Genomic DNA, 17,732 nt, shown 5'->3' on the forward strand with positions numbered 1-17,732 from the left:
GGGTTTGGGGAGCCCTTTCCGGCCCAGGCTTTGTAGGGAGAGCAGAGCCGGATGGGATCCTGCCCTCATGGGACTTGCAGCCCGGCGGGAAGGATGGGCACCAGCGACTCCCACTGTACGGTGTCAATGAGCCTGAAAGCAGGGGACTTCTGTGCTTTGAGAGCCCAAAGCAGGCAGGTAGAGAAAGGTAGGAGGAGCCGCAGACCCAGACAGAGCCTTTGTGCAGCTTGGAAAAGCCCCAAGTTCCTCCCTTGCGGGGCCTCAGCTTCCCCATCCCTAATGTGGGTGTGTTCGTCCTGCCTCTCTCTGCCCACCTTCCCTGCCATCCTCTGCGGTGAGGCCCCCGCGGTCTGACCTTGCGGGGGCAGCAGGGCAGAGGGACCCCCAGCAAGGATTCGGCTCCAGAGTTCTTACCACTTTCTGGCCAGGTGAGTCAGCCTCTCTAAGCCTCTCCCTTCCCACTTGTAAGATAGACATCTCCACATTTTCAATTAATAGGTAAAGTTGGTCTGAGTAGCTACTTGTAGGCTTATCCACAAGGCACTTAACTTGCCTGCTGCTTGGCAAGCCCTGGGTCGCCTTTGTTAACATTAACCTGGACCCGGGAACACAGCAAGTGAGTCTGCTCCAGGCTGAGCCGCCCGAGCCCCTGGAGCCCCTGGGCCAGGCAGGGCCTAACGTGCTGCCTCTCTCCTTGCCTTCCCTCAGGAGAACTCCGACACCTTCCTCTTGGCCGTGGACACAGACTGGAAGGTAGGTCTCGGCCCCACCTCCCCAGACAGAGGACTGCCAGCCGCCAGCCACTGACCTTGCCCAGCCTGGTCCCAGAGGAGGGTCACGGCCCTTCTCACAGCCTCCAGGACCCCCCCCACCCTCTTCACCCCAGCTTTCCCTGCTCCCTGCTCAGTAGAGACAGGCCTCCGCTCCCCTGCTGGGACCAGAGCAGGGGTGAGGCCTAGGGGAAGCGAGGATGGAGCTGGGATGTTGTCATCTGAATCAGCACTTTCCTCCAGTGAGGCTGGCGCTCCGATATAGCTCCCGTTTCCGTGGAAACCGTCGCTGGGGCAACCGTGTCCTCTGGAGTTTGATGCCAGGTTCCCTGTGAAAATTGAAATTGTTCTTTGTGTTTATTCCTCTGCATGGTGCCATTCCTTCCCTCTGAGTCCCATCGTCGCCCTCTATTTCCAGGCCTCAGAAAACATCTGAAGGTAGACACGGCGGGAACCTCCACAGGTTCCAAAGCGCTGCTGGCCATCAAAAGCTGCTGAACCAAATCAGACCCTTCTAGGACCTTCCTCCTGGCTGGCCAGAACGGTCCCTCTCCCTCGCCTGAGCCTGCCTTCAGTTTGGTTTGGTCTCAGGAAGCCCGCCCCCTCCCCCATAGCCCCAGCCTCCAGGTCTGGACGCCAGGGTGACGCAAGGTGGGGAGGCCGGCAGGCTCCTCCCCCCAGCACCCCGTGCGCAGCAGGGACCCGGATCCCAGGCCTGTGCGTCAGGCCCTGGGTCATGTGTCCCTTCAAGGACACCAGAGGAGGCCTTGGAGCCACCCACGTGCATGTGCTCCTGTCCCCTGGGAGCACCGGTTCCAAACACAAAGGGGTCTGGAGCTGAGGACGGGATTGGGTCTGGGGAACAAGAGGGAGCCCAGAAGCAGGGAGAGGAGGGATGTGGCCGGGAGGTGGCCCAGGCCCAGCTGGGGAACCTCACGGGGGACTTCTTGTTCTCCCAGCTCGAGGAGGACAGGACAGACAGCCCCTTTGCGCCAGAAGGGGGCTGGAGAAGTAAAATCCCCAAAAGGCCCGGCTAGACCTGGCTGACAGCAGGTGGGACCTACCAGACCAGTAGTGTCGACCGCCAGCCCCCAAAACACAGCTGGGGAGTACGAAAGGGGCCAGGGGGATCCTGGGGTCCTTTGAACCTGTGCCCCATGGGCCAGGCCAAGCTGGCTGGCCAGCTGTGTTCAGGCCCGTTTGCTCGGTAGAGGACAGCAGGTGTTAGAGGCTCCCGCCCTTCTAGTCCACTTACACCCCCAGAGGCTGCCGCCTCTTTTTTCTTTTTTTCCCCTCGAAAAGCAGCTGAGAGGATGCATGGCCCTAATCTGGGCCAAGGCCTGGCAGGAATTTTATCCCCTTTTCATTCCTTGCCTCAATGGACCCAGCCAGTGGGGGAGGCAAGACAAACAAGAGCCCAACAGACCTGGGTCCAGGGCCTGTCCCTTCCACCTGTGGGCCGTGTGACCTGCAGAGCCTGTCACTACCTTCCCTGCACAGTGAGGACAGAGAGCTCAGACCTCCCCGGGAAGTGATGCCCGAGGCCCAGCACTCAGATCCCGAGCTCCCAGTGACTGGCCTCCAGAGTGTGGAGTCAGAGGCAGGCAGCCTGGGTGTGGTCCCTGCTCCTGTGTGGTGTTGGGCAGGTGACAGAACCTCTCTGTGCTTCATTTTCCTCATCTGTAACGTGGATGTTAAGGAGATAAAATAAGATGACATGTGCAAGGTGTTTGGAAGAGGCTGGCAAGTGGGAGATATGCTAATAAGCATTTGCTGCCCTTAACAATGTGACCCCAGGCCCTGAGTGCTAAGGTGCTGGAAAGCTCCGTGTTTACTAGCTAAGTGGGACAGTAAACTTCTCTGTGCTTTAGTTTTTTCATCCTTTTCCATAGCCGCGTGAGGACTATGTGTTATCCTTGCAGACAGCACAGCTGTTCTCCCATTTACAGATGTGGAGGCCCAGAGAGGTTGACTGACTTGCCCAGGGTCACACAGCAGAGAAGGGGCAGAGATACAGGTGGAGCCGAGGTTTGGCTGGCTAGGACCTGACCTTGCCTTATCCGACCACAGTCCAGGGAAAGGACCACAGTGTGGAAAGACACATGGATTGCCCTGTTTCTCCCCTAAGGGCCTGGGCAGGCACGAGGTCAAGTTTGGAGCCCCTCATGGAGCTCTTGCTTGTTTTCACAGCAACTCTTCAGGAAGGCTGGATTCCTGTGTTACGGTTGAGCCTGAAGCACAGAGAAATTGTAAAGCTTTACCTGGGGTTACCCAGCTAGTGGGTGGGGGAGACGGGACCTGAACTCAGGTCTATGGTTTTGAAGCCAGCGAGCCGAGTGGAAATGGGGGCCTTGGCTGGGAGTGGGCAGTATCCAGGGTTAGCTTCTCCCTGGGCACCAAGGGTGGCAGAGCCCCTCAGAGGGTCAGAGGTTGGACTGGGCATAAGGTTGGATGGAGACCACAGAAGAGCAGTGGGAGGACAACCCTTGTCCCCTTTAAGGAGCAGGTAGGAGGAGCAGGTGAACAGGGCAGGGGCTGGGCTGTGCCAGAGTGGCCTCAGGGACTAGGGAGCATGGCCATCTCTAAGGGGCAGGGGAATACCCCATTCCGCACCCTCGCTGTGCTGGGAGAGTGCAGAGTACAGGGTCCCCAGTGCTGGAGGTCACAGATGGGGCAGGGAAAGTTGTTGGTGCGCCCAGGGCTGAGGACATGGCTGGGACTAGCACCCATGGCAGGTGTTGCCCAGGTCACTGGATGCCCAGAGATGGGGAGGCGACCCCCTCGCCCCAGGGCTGCCAGCCAGCGTGCAGGGCTGGCAGAGCAGGCTGGCCTGAGTGGCGCGTTCCCTCATGAAAGAGACGGAATGGGGGCACAGGCGCCCAGCACCCTCCTGAGTCGTTCCTGCTTCTCTCGGTCCTTGGGCTCCCTCCTAGGCTCCACTCCCTGACCCATTTCCTCTCCTCTGCCTCCTCCTTCCCAGTTTACTCTATCCAAGGGTCTCTAGCCAGCTCCCCACACAAGTCCTTGCTGCTCAGGAGGACAGGGCACGGGTGCTGGCCGTGCGTCCTGCTCCCGCCCCCCGCCCCCACCATGGGTTGGCCCCAGAACAGAGAGCTGGGGCGTCTGCAGGAGGGGGGGGCCCGGCTGCTTGGGCAGGCTGACTCCTCTTCCTCTTCTCCCATGGTGGCCTCCAGCCCCTTGCTGTAGGATGCAGATGGGAGGGCAGAGCTGGTGTGTGCCCACCATGCCGCTGGTCCTGCCAATGGCCCTGTGGGCAGGCACGGGGCATACATGTGGGTAGAGTGGGGGCTGCCCTAAGGGAGACCCTGGGGAGGGGAGGAGGAGCAGGAACAGGGTCACCACAGAAGGTTGCCCCAGATAGCCAGTCACTCCCCCATCCTGTAAGGTTCAGTGATCCAGACCTACCTGAGGCGGAGGCTGGGCTCCCAGCCCTCTCAGGCACCCCTGCTCCCCAGGGAACGGGTCAAGGGCTGTGCCATCCAGGGCATGTCTGTGTGCCCTGCCGTATGTTGGGGTGCGTGTCCATGAGCGGCTCCTGAGTCCCTGACACAGGACACACCTGTATGGGTAGATTCTTGTCTCATCTTCCCAGGATCCCCTCATGCGGCTGGGGGTTGGGGTGGGGTGGGGTGCCTGTGCTGGGGTGGGCAGGATGCAGGGCCTGGGGACCAGCAAGGATGCTGTGTTGCTGGGAAGTGGGGGGAGCAGGAGGAGGAGCAGGAGCTGGGGTGAGTGAGGACTTTGGAAGCCAATGAGAGCCCAGTTCGCCTCCTGCCCACCAATCTGGAAGCAGGGGCTGGGGAGAGCGAGTGGCTGCTCAGAAACCCCGCAGGGAGGCGGGGCGGGCCATCGGCTGGGCTCTGCATATAAATGGCCCAGGGAGCGGCACCCCATCACAGCACCGCCATCTCCCCCTTGCTCTGCCCCCTCCCTCTGGACCCTGGTGACTCAGGCCTTTGTTTGCCCTGCCTGGTAGAGGCGGATCGCCTTCTCGCTCGGCAAGATGCCGGAGTGCTGGGACGGGGTGAGTGAGGGTTCTGGGGGCGGCCAGGTGGGTAGGGAGCAAGGGACAGCCCGGTGCCTCTGGTGGCGGAGCTGCTTTTGGTCGCCTCACCTTGGGCATCACCGAGGCAAGGCCGGCGGCAGGTTCTAGAGTCCCTGGTGCCCCTGGCCTACAGCAGTGGCTAGGGGGTCAGCTGCGGGGAAGGGCCAAAAGCCGCAGAAAGCGGAATGAGGCGCACGCATTTCCCACTGACGGTGTGCCCTTGGCCTGGCAGGTGCCCGGCTGGCATCTGCCGCGGGCCTCTGACCGCCTCAGCCCTGGGGGAGGCTCTCTTCCCTGCACGTGTCAGGGTGTCACTCTTCCTGACCCCGCAAGGGTTGTCCTGGTTGTTTGGGTGGCGGCACCGGAGTGAGAACGGAAGGACAGCCTCTTCCTTCCTTCCTCCGCTGCGGTCCCCAGGGAACTTCGGTGCCAGTCCGGCTGAGGCCGGGAGGTCTGGGCCGGCTGCTATCACAGCCTTCAGGCCGAGGTCCCTGCAAGAGAGGAGACGAGGAGGGGTTGCTGTGTCTTATTTAGAGGGTAGGGAAAGGCAGCGCTGGAGCCATGATCCTGCTGGGGTAAGGGCCCCGGGCAGCAGTGCCCAGGGGTATTGTTCTTCCTCAAAGAGGGAGAAGCCGGGGCCCAAGTCCTCCTCCACCCCACGCCCAGCCTGCCCTGCCGGAGCACAGCACCACTCCCCCTCCCCCACCTCCACTGCCCCGCACCCATGCAGCATGTCAGCGCCTACCCCAAGTGGTCGGCCCAATCGCTGATGTGGTTGATGGAATGAATCGTACTAGCCGCCCCCCTCTAGCCCCTCTCCCCCACCCACACGTTGAAACCCAGCTGGGACCACCCGCCACCCCAGCTCTCAAGGTCATGAGCGAGGGGAGATGGACCCACCAAGAGAGGACGTCAGAGCCCCCACCTCCAGGTGGGCGCCCGCCCCGCTGCAGCAAGGGAGGGGGCTCTGACGTCACCGGGAGCCAATGAGAGCGCTCGGTCCTGGGGGCTGGGGGCTCAGAGCGCATCCGGCTGCGGCCCTTGGGTCGCCCCTCTGGTGCTGCACCCCGAGGGACGGGGACACTGGGCTCCTGTCTGGCTGAGCTGGGTCAGAGCTCCTGGGTCGGTGGCGGGGTGGGGGTGGGTGTTCAGCCAAGTCACTGGGCCGCACGGGACCAGCCTTTGCGGGAGGAGAGCACTGTGCCTAAGTCCCGAGGCCCAGGGTCTGCTGATGGTGACGCGCGGTCACACCAGGGCTGGAAGCGGGTAGACACCCCCCACGCACAGCGACGGGCGGCAGAGGTGTGCGGGTGGACAACTGCCGCCCTGGGCCCTGACTGGTACCCCAGGGCCAGCGCTGACCCCTGCGGAGAACCGCCCTTCATGCTGCAGGAAGCGCATTGCAGCTCTTGTGTGCATCGGCGCCCCTCCTGCCCCCCACCCCCTGCCCTCCAGAGCTGAGAGAGTAGTGTGGGGGCTGGGGGACCAGAGAGAATGGCCCCCCAGCAGGGACAGGCAGCCGTGGAGAGCTGCCTGCTTGGAAATCTCTGGAGCGGAGGCTTCAGGGCATTCTCCTGGCCTCGGAGGCTGGCACCTGGCAAGGCCCAGCTTACCCCTTCTGGGCTTGACCTTGAGCAAGTCATTTCTCCTTTCCCAACCTCGTTTGCTCCTCCAGGACTTGGGTCCCTGTGAAAAGTAAATGAAGCACACGATGGTCAGCCATCAGTGAGCAGGAAGCGTTCCTTGTTTTGTTGGCCCTGGGGACAGGTCTCGGATGGGGGGAGCCTGTGGTGGCCCTGGACCCACTTAGAGGACATCAGGTTTATTGAACAAGGCCTCACAGCAGAATTGTGGCTCCCAGGGTTTGGCCTTTGGCTGTGGGGTTGATGCCACTTTGTCATTCCCTGCTGAGACACAGGGGTCCTCTGAGCCCTGACCCAGGAAGATGAGACCCCAGAAAGATGGGACCCCAGGAAGCTGTCTCCTGTCTTGAGTTCCCCCTTTTCCATCAGGAGCAGGAATTTGGCTTCTCTCTGAACCTAAGTGTTCTCCACGTGCAGAAGGGGAAAACGCATGCATAACATGCTTGGCACTTGGCACACATTTGGGGGTCAGTCACTCCTGCCCTTGACCTTAGCCCCACCTCCCACTCACAGGGCAAACTGACACCCGTGGTGCAGGGCAAGGCTGTTAATTCAGCTCTGACAGACCCTCCTGGAGTCTGACCATCAAGCCGCCAAAAGTGACTAGTTTGCAGAGAGACCAGCCCCCAGGGCACCTCCCCGAGGCTCAAGGATGCCTGCGCACATCGGCCTCCTCCTACAGCATCCAGTGCCTGTTCTCAAAGGACTGGCAACCCCAAGCCACAAAATCAAGGGAGTGAACCAAGGGGATCCCAGAGTGGTCACTGCAGAAGGCCTTTGGGGTTGGGTTCTAACCACGCCCTGCCGGAAGCGAGGCCTTGGGGGGGTCACGGGGATGGGCATTCAAGGTGGAAGGAAAAAACGTGAGCAAGAGTCTGGAGGTGGGAGCCAGGGACAGTGTGGGTGCCGGAGGCTGGGCTTGGCTGGGGGGGTGGGGGGTGTGACTGCAGATTTCAGATGGGGCTGTCCAGGCCATTGACCTTCAGCAGCAGCCCTGAAGGATTCTGAGTGAAGGAACACGGCAAGGGCGGGACTCAGGCTGGAGTGGCTGTGCTGTCCTGGAGCGGGGGCTGCAGTGACTTGGAGAGAATGAGGGTCACTGGACCCTGCAGGGCCGAGAGTGGCAGGGCCTGGGCAATGGCAGGCCGCCCCACTGGTTAGCAGACCTCCCTGTGCACACCAGCCATCCGGGAAGGGTGCTTCCCACCCACCCCCCCCACCGCCGGTCTGCTCTCCTGGGGGGCTGCCCGGGGCGAGGGGTGGTGGCGGAAGGGGATTAAGATGCCCCCTGCTGGGAGGTGGGGACCCCACCACAGCCAGGAGTAAGGGCTCCCCCTGTGCTGTTTTCCTCCAGGAACATGACATTGAGACACCTTATGGCCTGCTGCACGTGGTGATCCGGGGCTCTCCCAAAGGGAACCGCCCGGCCATCCTCACCTACCATGACGTGGGCCTCAATCGTAAGTGCACCCCAGCCCCATCCTGCCTGCCTTGGCCTTCCCTCCTTCCCCACAGGGCCGCCGACGTCCCCACTCACGCACAGCTCTGTGACCTTCGCCGTCTGGGCCTCGGTGTCCCTGCTGGACCACGAGGCGGGTCATCTCCACCTTCCCTCCCTCTCAGGCCCGCAGGCCTCCCCCCCCTTTGCTGAGCCACAGCTGCGACGTGTGTCTTTGCAGACAAGCTGTGCTTCAACACCTTCTTCAACTTCGAGGACATGCAGGAGATCACCAAGCACTTCGTGGTGTGCCACGTGGACGCCCCCGGGCAGCAGGTGGGGGCGTCACAGTTTCCCCAGGGGTAGGTACCAGGGAGCACTCCCCACTCCAGATCGCCCCGGCTCCGTGGTCCAGGCCACGCCCAGCCCTGACCGCCTGCTCCACCCGCAGGTACCAGTTCCCCTCCATGGAGCAGCTGGCAGCCATGCTCCCCAGCGTGGTGCAGCACTTTGGGTGAGTCCCACCGGGACCCTTCCCTGGGCTGGGGGCCAGAGGGTGTCCCGTGCCGCCGCCGGGCCAGCAGGCACCAGCTGAGGGCAGTCTCGGGCAGCGCCTCCCCTGGCCCTGGAGTGACCAGCCGTGCTCTCCGCCAGGTTCAAGTACGTGATTGGCATCGGAGTGGGAGCTGGAGCTTACGTGCTGGCCAAGTTTGCGGTGAGTCTCCCTCCTCCCACCCCCCTCCCAGGGCTGGCCTCTCCCTGCAACGCTTCAGCCACAGCCACAGGAACATTGGCTCTTTCTTCCTGCTGCTCCCCCTCCCCCTACTTCCTCTTCACTTAGGAAATCTCCCCCCCCCTTTTTTTTCTTTTTCATCCCAGGAAATTTAAAAAAAGAAGCTATTTTTCCATACATTTCCTCAAAAGACTATAAATGGTAACGTGCATAGCCATTAGCCCAAACCCAAATATCTGTGAGCCACAAACTCTACAACGAATTGGTCTAGCCACTAAGCAAGGATTTTCCTAATCACTTACACACTAATTAGGGTAATTTTTACCTTTTTACATTTCTCTCTTTTTTTTTTTTCAAAGATTTTTGGCAGAGATCACAAGTAGGCAGAGAGGCAGGCAGAGAGAGAGAGGGAAGCAGGCTCCCTGCGGAGCAGAGAGCCTGATGTGGGGCTCGATCCCAGGACCCTGGGATCATGACCTGAGCCGAAGGCAGAGGCTTACCCCACTGAGCCACCCAGGTGCCCCATAAATGGGAGTCATTTCTTAACCAAAAATTACACTTATGTTAAGTTTGGAAGAATTTTTTTTTTCAAAATGTGACATTCTAGTTGCCATTCTGGTATTAAAGATTTTATTTATTTGTTGGAGATGCAAGCGCACAAGCAGGGGGAGCAGCAGGCAGGGAGAGAAGCAGACTCTTGGCTGAGCAGGGACCCCATGTGGGGTGTGATCCCAACCTCAGGATCATGAACTGAGCTGAAGGCAGACGTTTAACCGACTGAGCCACCCAGGCACCCCAGTTTGGAAGGTTTAAAGGAAGTTGCATTTCAGAAACATCACGTTGAGTAGGAGCCCATAGGCTTTTCATATCTGAAAACAAAAACTTAATTTTCAGGATTCAAAAATTTTTTTCTGTTTAAATATTTCTTTTTCCAAAAGAAAAGGCCATGCATTTTGAACTCCGTGTGGATTTCGGCACTTACCGCTTGTTAGCTGCCGACCGTTCCCCGTCCCCCCCAGGAACACTGATAGGATAGCAGAATCGTATCTATATCACTGCTTTCCACTGAAGAAAGCATTCGAGTCTCTTTTACATTTGAACACAACACAGGCTTTGGAAAGGTCGGTTTCCTTCTTCACTAGGGTTTTTTTTTCTCTGTGAAAGCAAAGAAACAGAATACTTCGTTGAAGATGTTTACTCCTCAGTTTTACATCAGCAACATAGTCAGAGACTGACTAAAAGGCGTGGAAAACAATGCCACAGACGTAGATTCCAAATCAGTCAAAGAATTGTGAAAGGTTGGGGAGGGGAAGAGGGCAGGAGGAGGATCAGCAGGGACCGTAGGCAGGGAGCCTAGGCAGGGGAGCCCAGGCAGGGATCCGGCTGGGCCCTGAGTCATCTGGGACTCTTCCTCTCGGACCCCCCAGCCACCTGCGACATAGCAGGGCAGGCACCTAGAGCCCGAGTGGGAAGACAGGCTCCCTCCACACCCTTCCGCCTCCCACACCCTGTCTCCCTCTCACCGTAGCTCATCTTTCCCGACCTGGTGGAGGGGCTGGTGCTGATGAACATTGACCCCAACGGCAAAGGCTGGATCGACTGGGCGGCCACCAAGGTGAGCGTGGTCCTGGTAGACAGGGGTGCGGGTGCTGACGTGGTGCGGGGGAGGGGCTGCACTCACGCAGCCTTCCCCCCTGCCCCCCCCCGCCCCCAGCTCTCTGGCCTCACCAGCACTTTACCTGACACGGTGCTATCTCACCTCTTCAGCCAGGTAAGGGGGTGGGGCCCCCATGGGAGCTGCGCTGGGGGCTGACCTGGGGGTCTTGGGAGCCTCTAGAGGGCCTGGTTCCACCCACTCTATGGGGTGCCCAGGGCTTGTACCCCCTCACAGCCAGGCAAGAGGAGGAGGTCTGGGTGGGCGTTCTGGGGCATCTGACCTGTCTCCGCTTGGCTGAGACAGATGGGGGTGCTCCTCTGACTGCCGGATGGAGCCCTCCCCTCACTCCACGAGGCACTGCCCCCATCCTCCCCATGGGAAGAAGGCTGCAGGCTGTGCTACCTGCAAGCCGCCTCTGAGACCCCATCCCCGTCTGTCCGTCTGTCTGCTCCCCTCCACGCACCTCCCCATCTGTCCCCCGGGCCCAGGAGGAGCTGGTGAACAACACAGAGCTGGTGCAGAGCTACCGGCAGCAGATCGGGAACGTGGTGAACCAGGCCAACCTGCAGCTCTTCTGGAACATGTACAACAGGTACGGGCGGTGTGGGGCTCAGCTCTGTGGCCCCAGGCACTGAGTGCTCGCTCTGCTGGGGCTCGGGGAAAGCGGCAGGCCAGACACGTGCGCTCCCCAGTCTGCAGGTGGGCAGCTGGGTGCAGCTCTGAGAAGAGTCACTGCTGGCTCTAGTCACCCCCCTTGAAGGGCAGACAGGGAGCAGGGCTGTGGACGGACTCGGGTGCTTGGGCTCTTCCACACCCTCTCCCGTGGGGCACTGCGGTCCCGCCAGGGGTGGTGAGGGATGCCAGAAACATCGCTGACCCCCACGGCCTGAACCTCCGGGCTGACATCTGTAGGTGAGGAGGAGGCTGGATGAAGCCCACGGTTTTCAGGCTGTGCTCCTTGGAGCCCACTGGCCTTCCCTCCTTCCTTCCTCCTACTAACATTTATTAAGCTCCTGCTGTATGTGTGGTGCTGGTTATACAGTGGAGAGCCAGAGGACCAGGCCCTGCCTCTCTGACCTTGGATCCGCATGCATGGGCAGTGGTACATGTTGGGGCCGTGCTTAGAGGGGGAGCGACAGTCAAATTGAGGGCCCACCTGCCTGAATTGGGGGATCTGAGAAGTCCCATATGAGGGCACACCTGAAGACACCCTATTTGTGCAGGCTATGTCCCTTGTCTCCGGGTCAGCTGGGATCTGGGAGGCCTTTTCCATAGCTGAGACAATTCAATAACCATAAGCCCCAATTCTGGGCCCAGACGTGGACGTCAGGCCCTATTGCCATTGTGGGATGCTGGGGTGGGGCCTGGTGCGCACGATCCCTGGCATCCCATCCTGAGCTGCCTGTCTCTACTCTGCCTCTCTCTCTGCAGCCGCAGAGACCTGGACATTAACCGGCCCGGAACAGTGCCCAATGCCAAGACGCTCCGGTGAGTGCCCTGCGCCCCCCAGGCTGCCCCTGCCCCCTCCTCCCCTGGCCCAGGCCAGACAGCCCTTTTCCTCTGTGTCTGCAGCTGCCCAGTGATGCTGGTGGTGGGGGACAACGCACCCGCTGAGGATGGGGTGGTGAGTGAGGGACTGCGCCCTGGCTAGGGGGGGTGTGGGAGGCGGGAGTAAGGGCATCATTGGCCTCTGGCCGGCAGGACCAGGACCTGGATGTTGACTTCTCAGCCCACCTCCCCACCATCTTGCCATGCATCTCCACCAGGCAGGCCCACCCTTCAGGTGAGGGAGGCGTGTAGATGGAGGGAGCTGGGGCCGGACCACCTGCCAGTCACCCCCTCCCTCCGTCCCTCCCAGCAGTATAGCTCGACCCCAGTCTCTGCCGACCTCAGGCCCAGAGACTGAGCTCACTCCTCTGCAGCCTGGTTCATTCACTCTGCAGTAATCCCTGAGCACGTGCATCCTGGGTCTAGCCATGGCTCCCGTTGCCTTTGGGGATCATCACCTTCCCCACTGAAACTCTGGAAGCAGGCAGCCCAAGGCTTCATGTCCCCGTTAGCACAGAGCCCTCCAGGTCCAGGAGTACCTGGGGCTGCCCCCAGTGTGCCCAAAACAAGGACACCTTCCCTGTGCCTCAGGGCCCGGAGGAATAGGTGTAGGAATAGGGTCCAGACTGTCTGGACCCAGGCAGAGCACCCCCCTCCGCCTCCGCCCCATCTCTTAACGATCCTTGACCCTCCCTCATCTCACCGCCTGACCCCTGTGGGCCCTGGAGCTCTCCCAGCCACGCCCGGCGAGGTGGCCTCAGCTTCCTGTAAAGACATGGCCCAGCCCCTGCCCCATTCCTGCCCTGCCAGCAGTTGTGAGTGGAGTCCAGGGGTGTCAGGTCCCTCGGGGTGGGGGTGGGGGACCGCTTCCTGATTGGAGGGGCTGGGACTTTCTGAAGGCAGCCTGCATGCCCTCTCTCACCAGTAGAGCTTCCCAGCTCTGGGACCAGAACCTGCCTTAGCAACTGGGGCTAGGGGACTCCCCCAGGGCGGGGGCTGCCTTACTCTGCTGACCTTGTCCTTAGGTGGAGTGCAACTCCAAGCTGGATCCGACCACCACGACCTTCCTGAAGGTGAGGCCTTCCTCCCCTGCTGGAGGCCAGCTCCCCAGCCAAGGGCCCACCCTCAGAGGGGGGGTGCCTAGGGTCCCATCCGAGGCAGGAGCGGACAGTGTGTCTGCTCAGGGCAGCCTATTTAGGTATACAGGGCCTGGGCAAGGTGTGGGGTGACCCCTGCTCAGCTCACCCCCCCTCTCTTCCCTGCAGATGGCAGATTCCGGAGGACTCCCCCAGGTCACACAGGTGAGACTCCTGGCCCTCCTTCCCTTATCTAGGCCGTTCGGGAGGCTTCCCTTCTCCCCAGTCTCAGGCAGCCAATCAAAGCACGTGACTTTCTCTCTGTCCCGCAGCCAGGGAAGCTGACTGAGGCCTTCAAATACTTCCTGCAAGGCATGGGCTACAGTAAGTCAACCTCCCCCGACCCCGCCCTAGAAGCGTGGGGCGGGGGGCAGACAACAGAAGGGGGCTGGCACACCGTGTCGGGTGATGGCGAGCGGCCTGCTGGCGTGTGACTTCCGTGTTCGCCAGGCCCGGAGGCCGCGCGTCTCCCTACACATTCTCACCATGACTGGGGACTCCCGGTAGTCTCCATCTGAGTTGTGAGGAGGTGATCCCAGGCTGTGTCGGGGTCTCCGGTGCCCTCTGGGAGGCTTTGGGACACTGTTCTCATGGCGATGTGGGGCGGTAGGCTCTTCTTCAGGCCTGGGGGACCGGAGCCCGGGGCTGGGTCCTGCCCACGAAGCCCACGTAAAGCTGAGTGCTGCACACCACCCGCTCCCCTGCCAGACCCACAGCACCTGAGAAGGGCTTTTGCCACAGGGTGGCCCATGGTATCGGGGGCATCAGAGGGGGCTTGGGGGCTGGGGCCTGAGGAAAACATGTGGGAGAGCTAAAGGCAGCTGAACCTGGGGGCGGCACAGGTGAAGACCCCAAGGTAATTGGGGCTGTAGGGTGGCAATGGCCACCCTCCTCCCCTCTGCCGACTGCCTCTTAGCAGGGATGAGATGCCCAGACTGCTCAGGAGTGCCTCCAGCCCACACGCACACACACGTGCACACACACAACTTCTCATCTCCTTGATTCCTCCCCCCCGCCCCCACCAATATACCTGGCTCTCCTGCTGGAACTCCTCTCCCTGAATTTGTGTCTCCCCCCAGCCTTCAGCCTCTGGAGCTTGTGCCTCTGTGGAAAGACAGGGAAGGAAGACTGTCTTTCTGGCTGGGGGCCCAGCCAGAAGTGAGCCTGCCAGCCTCTCTGGGGAGAAGTAGGGCAAAGAGAGGCCCAAGCCAACAGAGGGACACAGCAGGAGCTCTGAGGCTAGGCCTGAGCTCCAGGAGCTCCCAGCAAACGTCTGAGGGTTGGGTGGCTGGGACCTGTTCTCAGGGCCCTGTGAAAAATGTCGTCGGGCAGCCCAAAAGCCGGGCAGGATTTAGGAGGTGGTACAGGCCTCCCCCAGTCTGGGCCTGGGGAGACTGAGGCCCAGAAGAAGGGGGAGAGTGCTGCTGCTAGGGATATGGGCCCCAAAGCCCCTCTCGCCATGAGGCCGCAGCCCAGACTAGAGAAGTGGGGGCAAGAAGAGTGTCCCCAGCGTGGCGTCTGGGCTCCCTCAGGGGCTGCTTCGGTGGGCGGGCAGGAGTGGGCTTCCTGAGGCTGTGGTCCGGCCCGGCCTGCTCTGTGCCTGTCCTGTTGTCTCCTCTCCCTGGCCTTGTGGGGCCACGCTCTTCACCCGAGTTCTGTGTCTCCCCTACCCCCACCCCCCACCCTTCTGGCTCTGTCTTCTCTCTTAGTTGCATACTTGAAGGACCGAAGGCTGAGTGGAGGAGCAGGTAGCCCCGTGCCCCCTCCCATGCATGGACCCCTGCCCCACAACCCCCTGCTCCTTCCTCTGTGCGGTGCTGCAGCCGGGCCTCGTCTTGCTGGGCTTGGGAACTTTCTTGTGTCCTGCTTGCCTCCAAAGTCCGAAAGAGTCCTGCTTTGTCACGGATCCTGGACTCCAGTGGGTTGTGTCCTCCGTTCAGGCTCTAGAGTGGCTGGGGTTTAGAGCAGTCTGGCTTATGGGGTGCCGTGGGCCATGTGGCTTTCAGAGCTCGGGCTGTTGGAACCAGAGCCTCACAGAGCGGAAGCCCAGGCCTGGCCCTGGGAGCAGGGGTGTCCGGCCATGCCCGAGCTGGATGGATGGCCAGTTGCATTCAGGAAGGTGGAATTCGCCCTGAGAGTCTTGTTTGTGCAACTCTGAGTACAGACAGAAACTGGATTTAAGGCAGTCTGTGGCCTCTGCACCTTGTCCTCCTAGACAGAAGTAGTCGTGCTCCCCTGTCCCGTCATCCTCTTGAGGGAGGCATCGTGGGAAATCTGTCCATCCCCGCACCAGCTCAGGGGGCCCCAGTCCAACCACGCTGCTCTAGCCGTAGCTCCGGCCAGCTGTCATGAGATGGGTCCTGCTGGCCTCTGCGGGGGCCCCCGGCCCCCCACCTCTTGGGCTCAGTCACTGGTGCTGGTGATGCATGCCCCCGGCTTGACAGGGTAGATGCCAGAGCCGCGGCTTGAGACGGGCCCCCGCGCCGTTGGAAGAACGGGTCTGGCTGGCCGCTTCGCTTGCGTCAACCCTTGTCCCACCCGCCGGCCCCTAGCCCTGCCCGCCCGCCCTCACACCCGCTCCCATCTCTGTCCACAGTGCCCTCGGCCAGCATGACCCGCCTCGCCCGCTCTCGTACGGCATCTCTCACCAGTGCCAGCTCGGTGGATGGCAGCCGCCCGCAGGCCTGCACCCACTCGGAGAGCAGTGAGGGGCTGGGCCAGGTCAATCACACCATGGAGGTGTCCTGTTGAAGCCCTTGGCCCGGCAGAGACACCCACCTGCCCCCGCCCGCCTCAACGTCCCACTGCCATCCTCGCGCCGGCTCGTTTTCCTTTTAGTTTATTTTTGTGAAGGCCAAGGGGAGGAAATGGGTTTACTTCTCTTTTGTTAAAAAGATGAGGGGATCCATCCTAGATGCTGCAGAACAGTCTCCGGGTGGTTTTGAGAGACTCACTCCTCCCCGCCCCCAGCTCACTCACCTTGTCACCTTGGCTGACTTAGACCCCCTCTTCCAACTCCCCACAGTTAGGGCGGGGGACAGGGAGAAAGGGGATTTGCTAAGGAGAGAGTTCGAGTGCTTCTCTGGGCAGGATCCAGGATAATATCCTAGACTGAAGAAAGCACGGGATGGCCCCCTCGGGCGGGCAGTTGGAGACAGCACGTGGTTTTGAGGTGGTGTGCTGGGACAGCAGGAGCCACAGGGTCCAGCTCAGGTACTGAGGGGACAACCAGGAGGAGGCACTGGGGGGCATTGGGAAGCAGGAATCCTGGAGCTCTGCAGGCCCCTTTCTCCCCATCTCCTCCACCAAGCACATCTGTTTCTGTCTTTTTGCACTTACGACAATCATCTGAACCGTAGCCACAAGGGGGCGCTCCTACCAGGCAGCAGTTTTCCGGGTGCTCTCTGGGCTGGCCTGGTGATGTAGGGCCAGGCAGGTAGGGTCCAAACAGGGTTTCTCTGCCCAAGGAAGACAGAACACAGAGGACCTAAAAGGCAAGAACCCCATAGACTGTCTTAGCCCAAACACTCCACCACCCCCTGGCCTTGGCCCATGTCTGAGCCAAGGCCCAGAGGTAGAAAGTTGCCTGATCCTCTGTCTCCATTGGGACCTGATTTGGGGACTGAGCTTAAATGCTGGGATAGCCCATGAGGGTTGGATGCACCCAAGAACTTCATGGTGTCTGCCTTCGGGAGCCAGTAAGTGGCTGGAGACAGTGGTGGCTGAGAGTCCCAGTTCCGTGGAGGACAAGGTTTTTGCCCACAGGTTCCGTGGAGGACAATTCAGTCAGCAGCAGTGTGTCCAGAACCACCAGAAACATGGTATTATCTCTGGTCCTGGTCAAGCTATGCCAGTATTTTCTGTGGACATCACTAAGAAAGAAGAGAGTTTATTTGGAGAGAAATGGTCTAAGGTAGCGAGACTTCTGCAGGCCCCCACTGCCATCTCAGAACGTCTGGAGTGGCTTGGGCTGGGCCTTACTGGGTCCTGGGGTGGGAAGTGAAGGTTGCTGAAGTGACCAGGGGCCAGGCAGAGGAGAAAAGCTCTCCACACACCCTGGTCTCCTCCCTTCACCTGAAGCCCAGGCCTGTGCCATACACATCCCACCCACCCACACTATCAGGGAGACTCTCCTGACCCAGAAACCAGAGCCACTGGTCTTGGGGCCTAAATCAGTTGCCGCACAACCTGAAACAAGAGGGGAGAGAGCAATGAGAACTGCAGGGCTGTGGAGGGGACAGTTGCGTGTGGGGTGCTGAGGCTGAGCGGACACCTGCATCCACCTTTCCTTGGCACATATCACCCCCTTCTAGAATCTTAAGCCATTACTAGACTGCTCTAGAGCCTGGTGGAGTGTTAGTCTGTCCCCAGTTCTATTCACTCACGTGCTTCCTTTGAATATCAAATGTGACTGTTTGAAAAGCTGGTAGAATTAATCTCTCTTATTGTAGATAGCGCTGCAGACCTTGGATTTTTTTTTTTCCTGTGTTCTTTCAGATGAGATATCTATAAATATCTATACATTATATATATATATATGTATATTGGGTCTTCCTGCGTGTGGTTTTCCATCGGAGGTTGTCTCTTTGGTCAAAGTGAACTTTTAATGGAGTTATTTTCCTCTCTGTATAAAGTGAAGAACCTAATTTTGTGTATTCCAGTGGCTGATGTCATGAAACTTTGAGATGACAAAATGTAAAACAAATAAAACCCTTGTCAAAGTAGAAAGTTAACTGTGCTG

At 60.1% G+C, this 17,732-nt stretch overlaps 1 protein-coding gene across 6 annotated transcripts in view; it reads left to right on the top strand.

Moving 5' to 3' along the window:
- The window catches only part of NDRG4 (NDRG family member 4), a 40,447-nt gene extending 22,728 nt beyond the window's left edge, over window positions 1-17,719 (top strand). For 3 of the 6 annotated variants that reach the window (XM_032325896.1, XM_032325893.1, XM_032325899.1), the window contains exons 3-17: window positions 709-753; window positions 7,834-7,939; window positions 8,159-8,279; window positions 8,369-8,431; window positions 8,572-8,632; window positions 10,179-10,265; window positions 10,365-10,421; window positions 10,796-10,899; window positions 11,739-11,795; window positions 11,880-11,931; window positions 12,881-12,928; window positions 13,121-13,156; window positions 13,264-13,315; window positions 14,701-14,739; window positions 15,588-17,719. In XM_032325896.1, the coding sequence (XP_032181787.1) occupies window positions 709-753; window positions 7,834-7,939; window positions 8,159-8,279; window positions 8,369-8,431; window positions 8,572-8,632; window positions 10,179-10,265; window positions 10,365-10,421; window positions 10,796-10,899; window positions 11,739-11,795; window positions 11,880-11,931; window positions 12,881-12,928; window positions 13,121-13,156; window positions 13,264-13,315; window positions 14,701-14,739; window positions 15,588-15,742 (1,083 nt within the window). In that variant the 3' untranslated portion in view covers window positions 15,743-17,719. Of the gene's footprint in view, window positions 1-708; window positions 754-4,654; window positions 4,816-7,833; window positions 7,940-8,158; window positions 8,280-8,368; window positions 8,432-8,571; window positions 8,633-10,178; window positions 10,266-10,364; window positions 10,422-10,795; window positions 10,900-11,738; window positions 11,796-11,879; window positions 11,932-12,880; window positions 12,929-13,120; window positions 13,157-13,263; window positions 13,316-14,700; window positions 14,740-15,587 lie in introns of those variants that run through there. The other 3 variants (XM_032325897.1, XM_032325894.1, XM_032325898.1) reach the window with 3 other exon arrangements.
- The last annotated feature ends 13 nt before the right edge of the window (window positions 17,720-17,732 follow it).

Source organism: Mustela erminea, chromosome 19 (genome assembly GCF_009829155.1).
Source record: "Mustela erminea isolate mMusErm1 chromosome 19, mMusErm1.Pri, whole genome shotgun sequence".
In the NCBI taxonomy this organism is placed as follows: domain Eukaryota; kingdom Metazoa; phylum Chordata; class Mammalia; order Carnivora; family Mustelidae; genus Mustela; species Mustela erminea.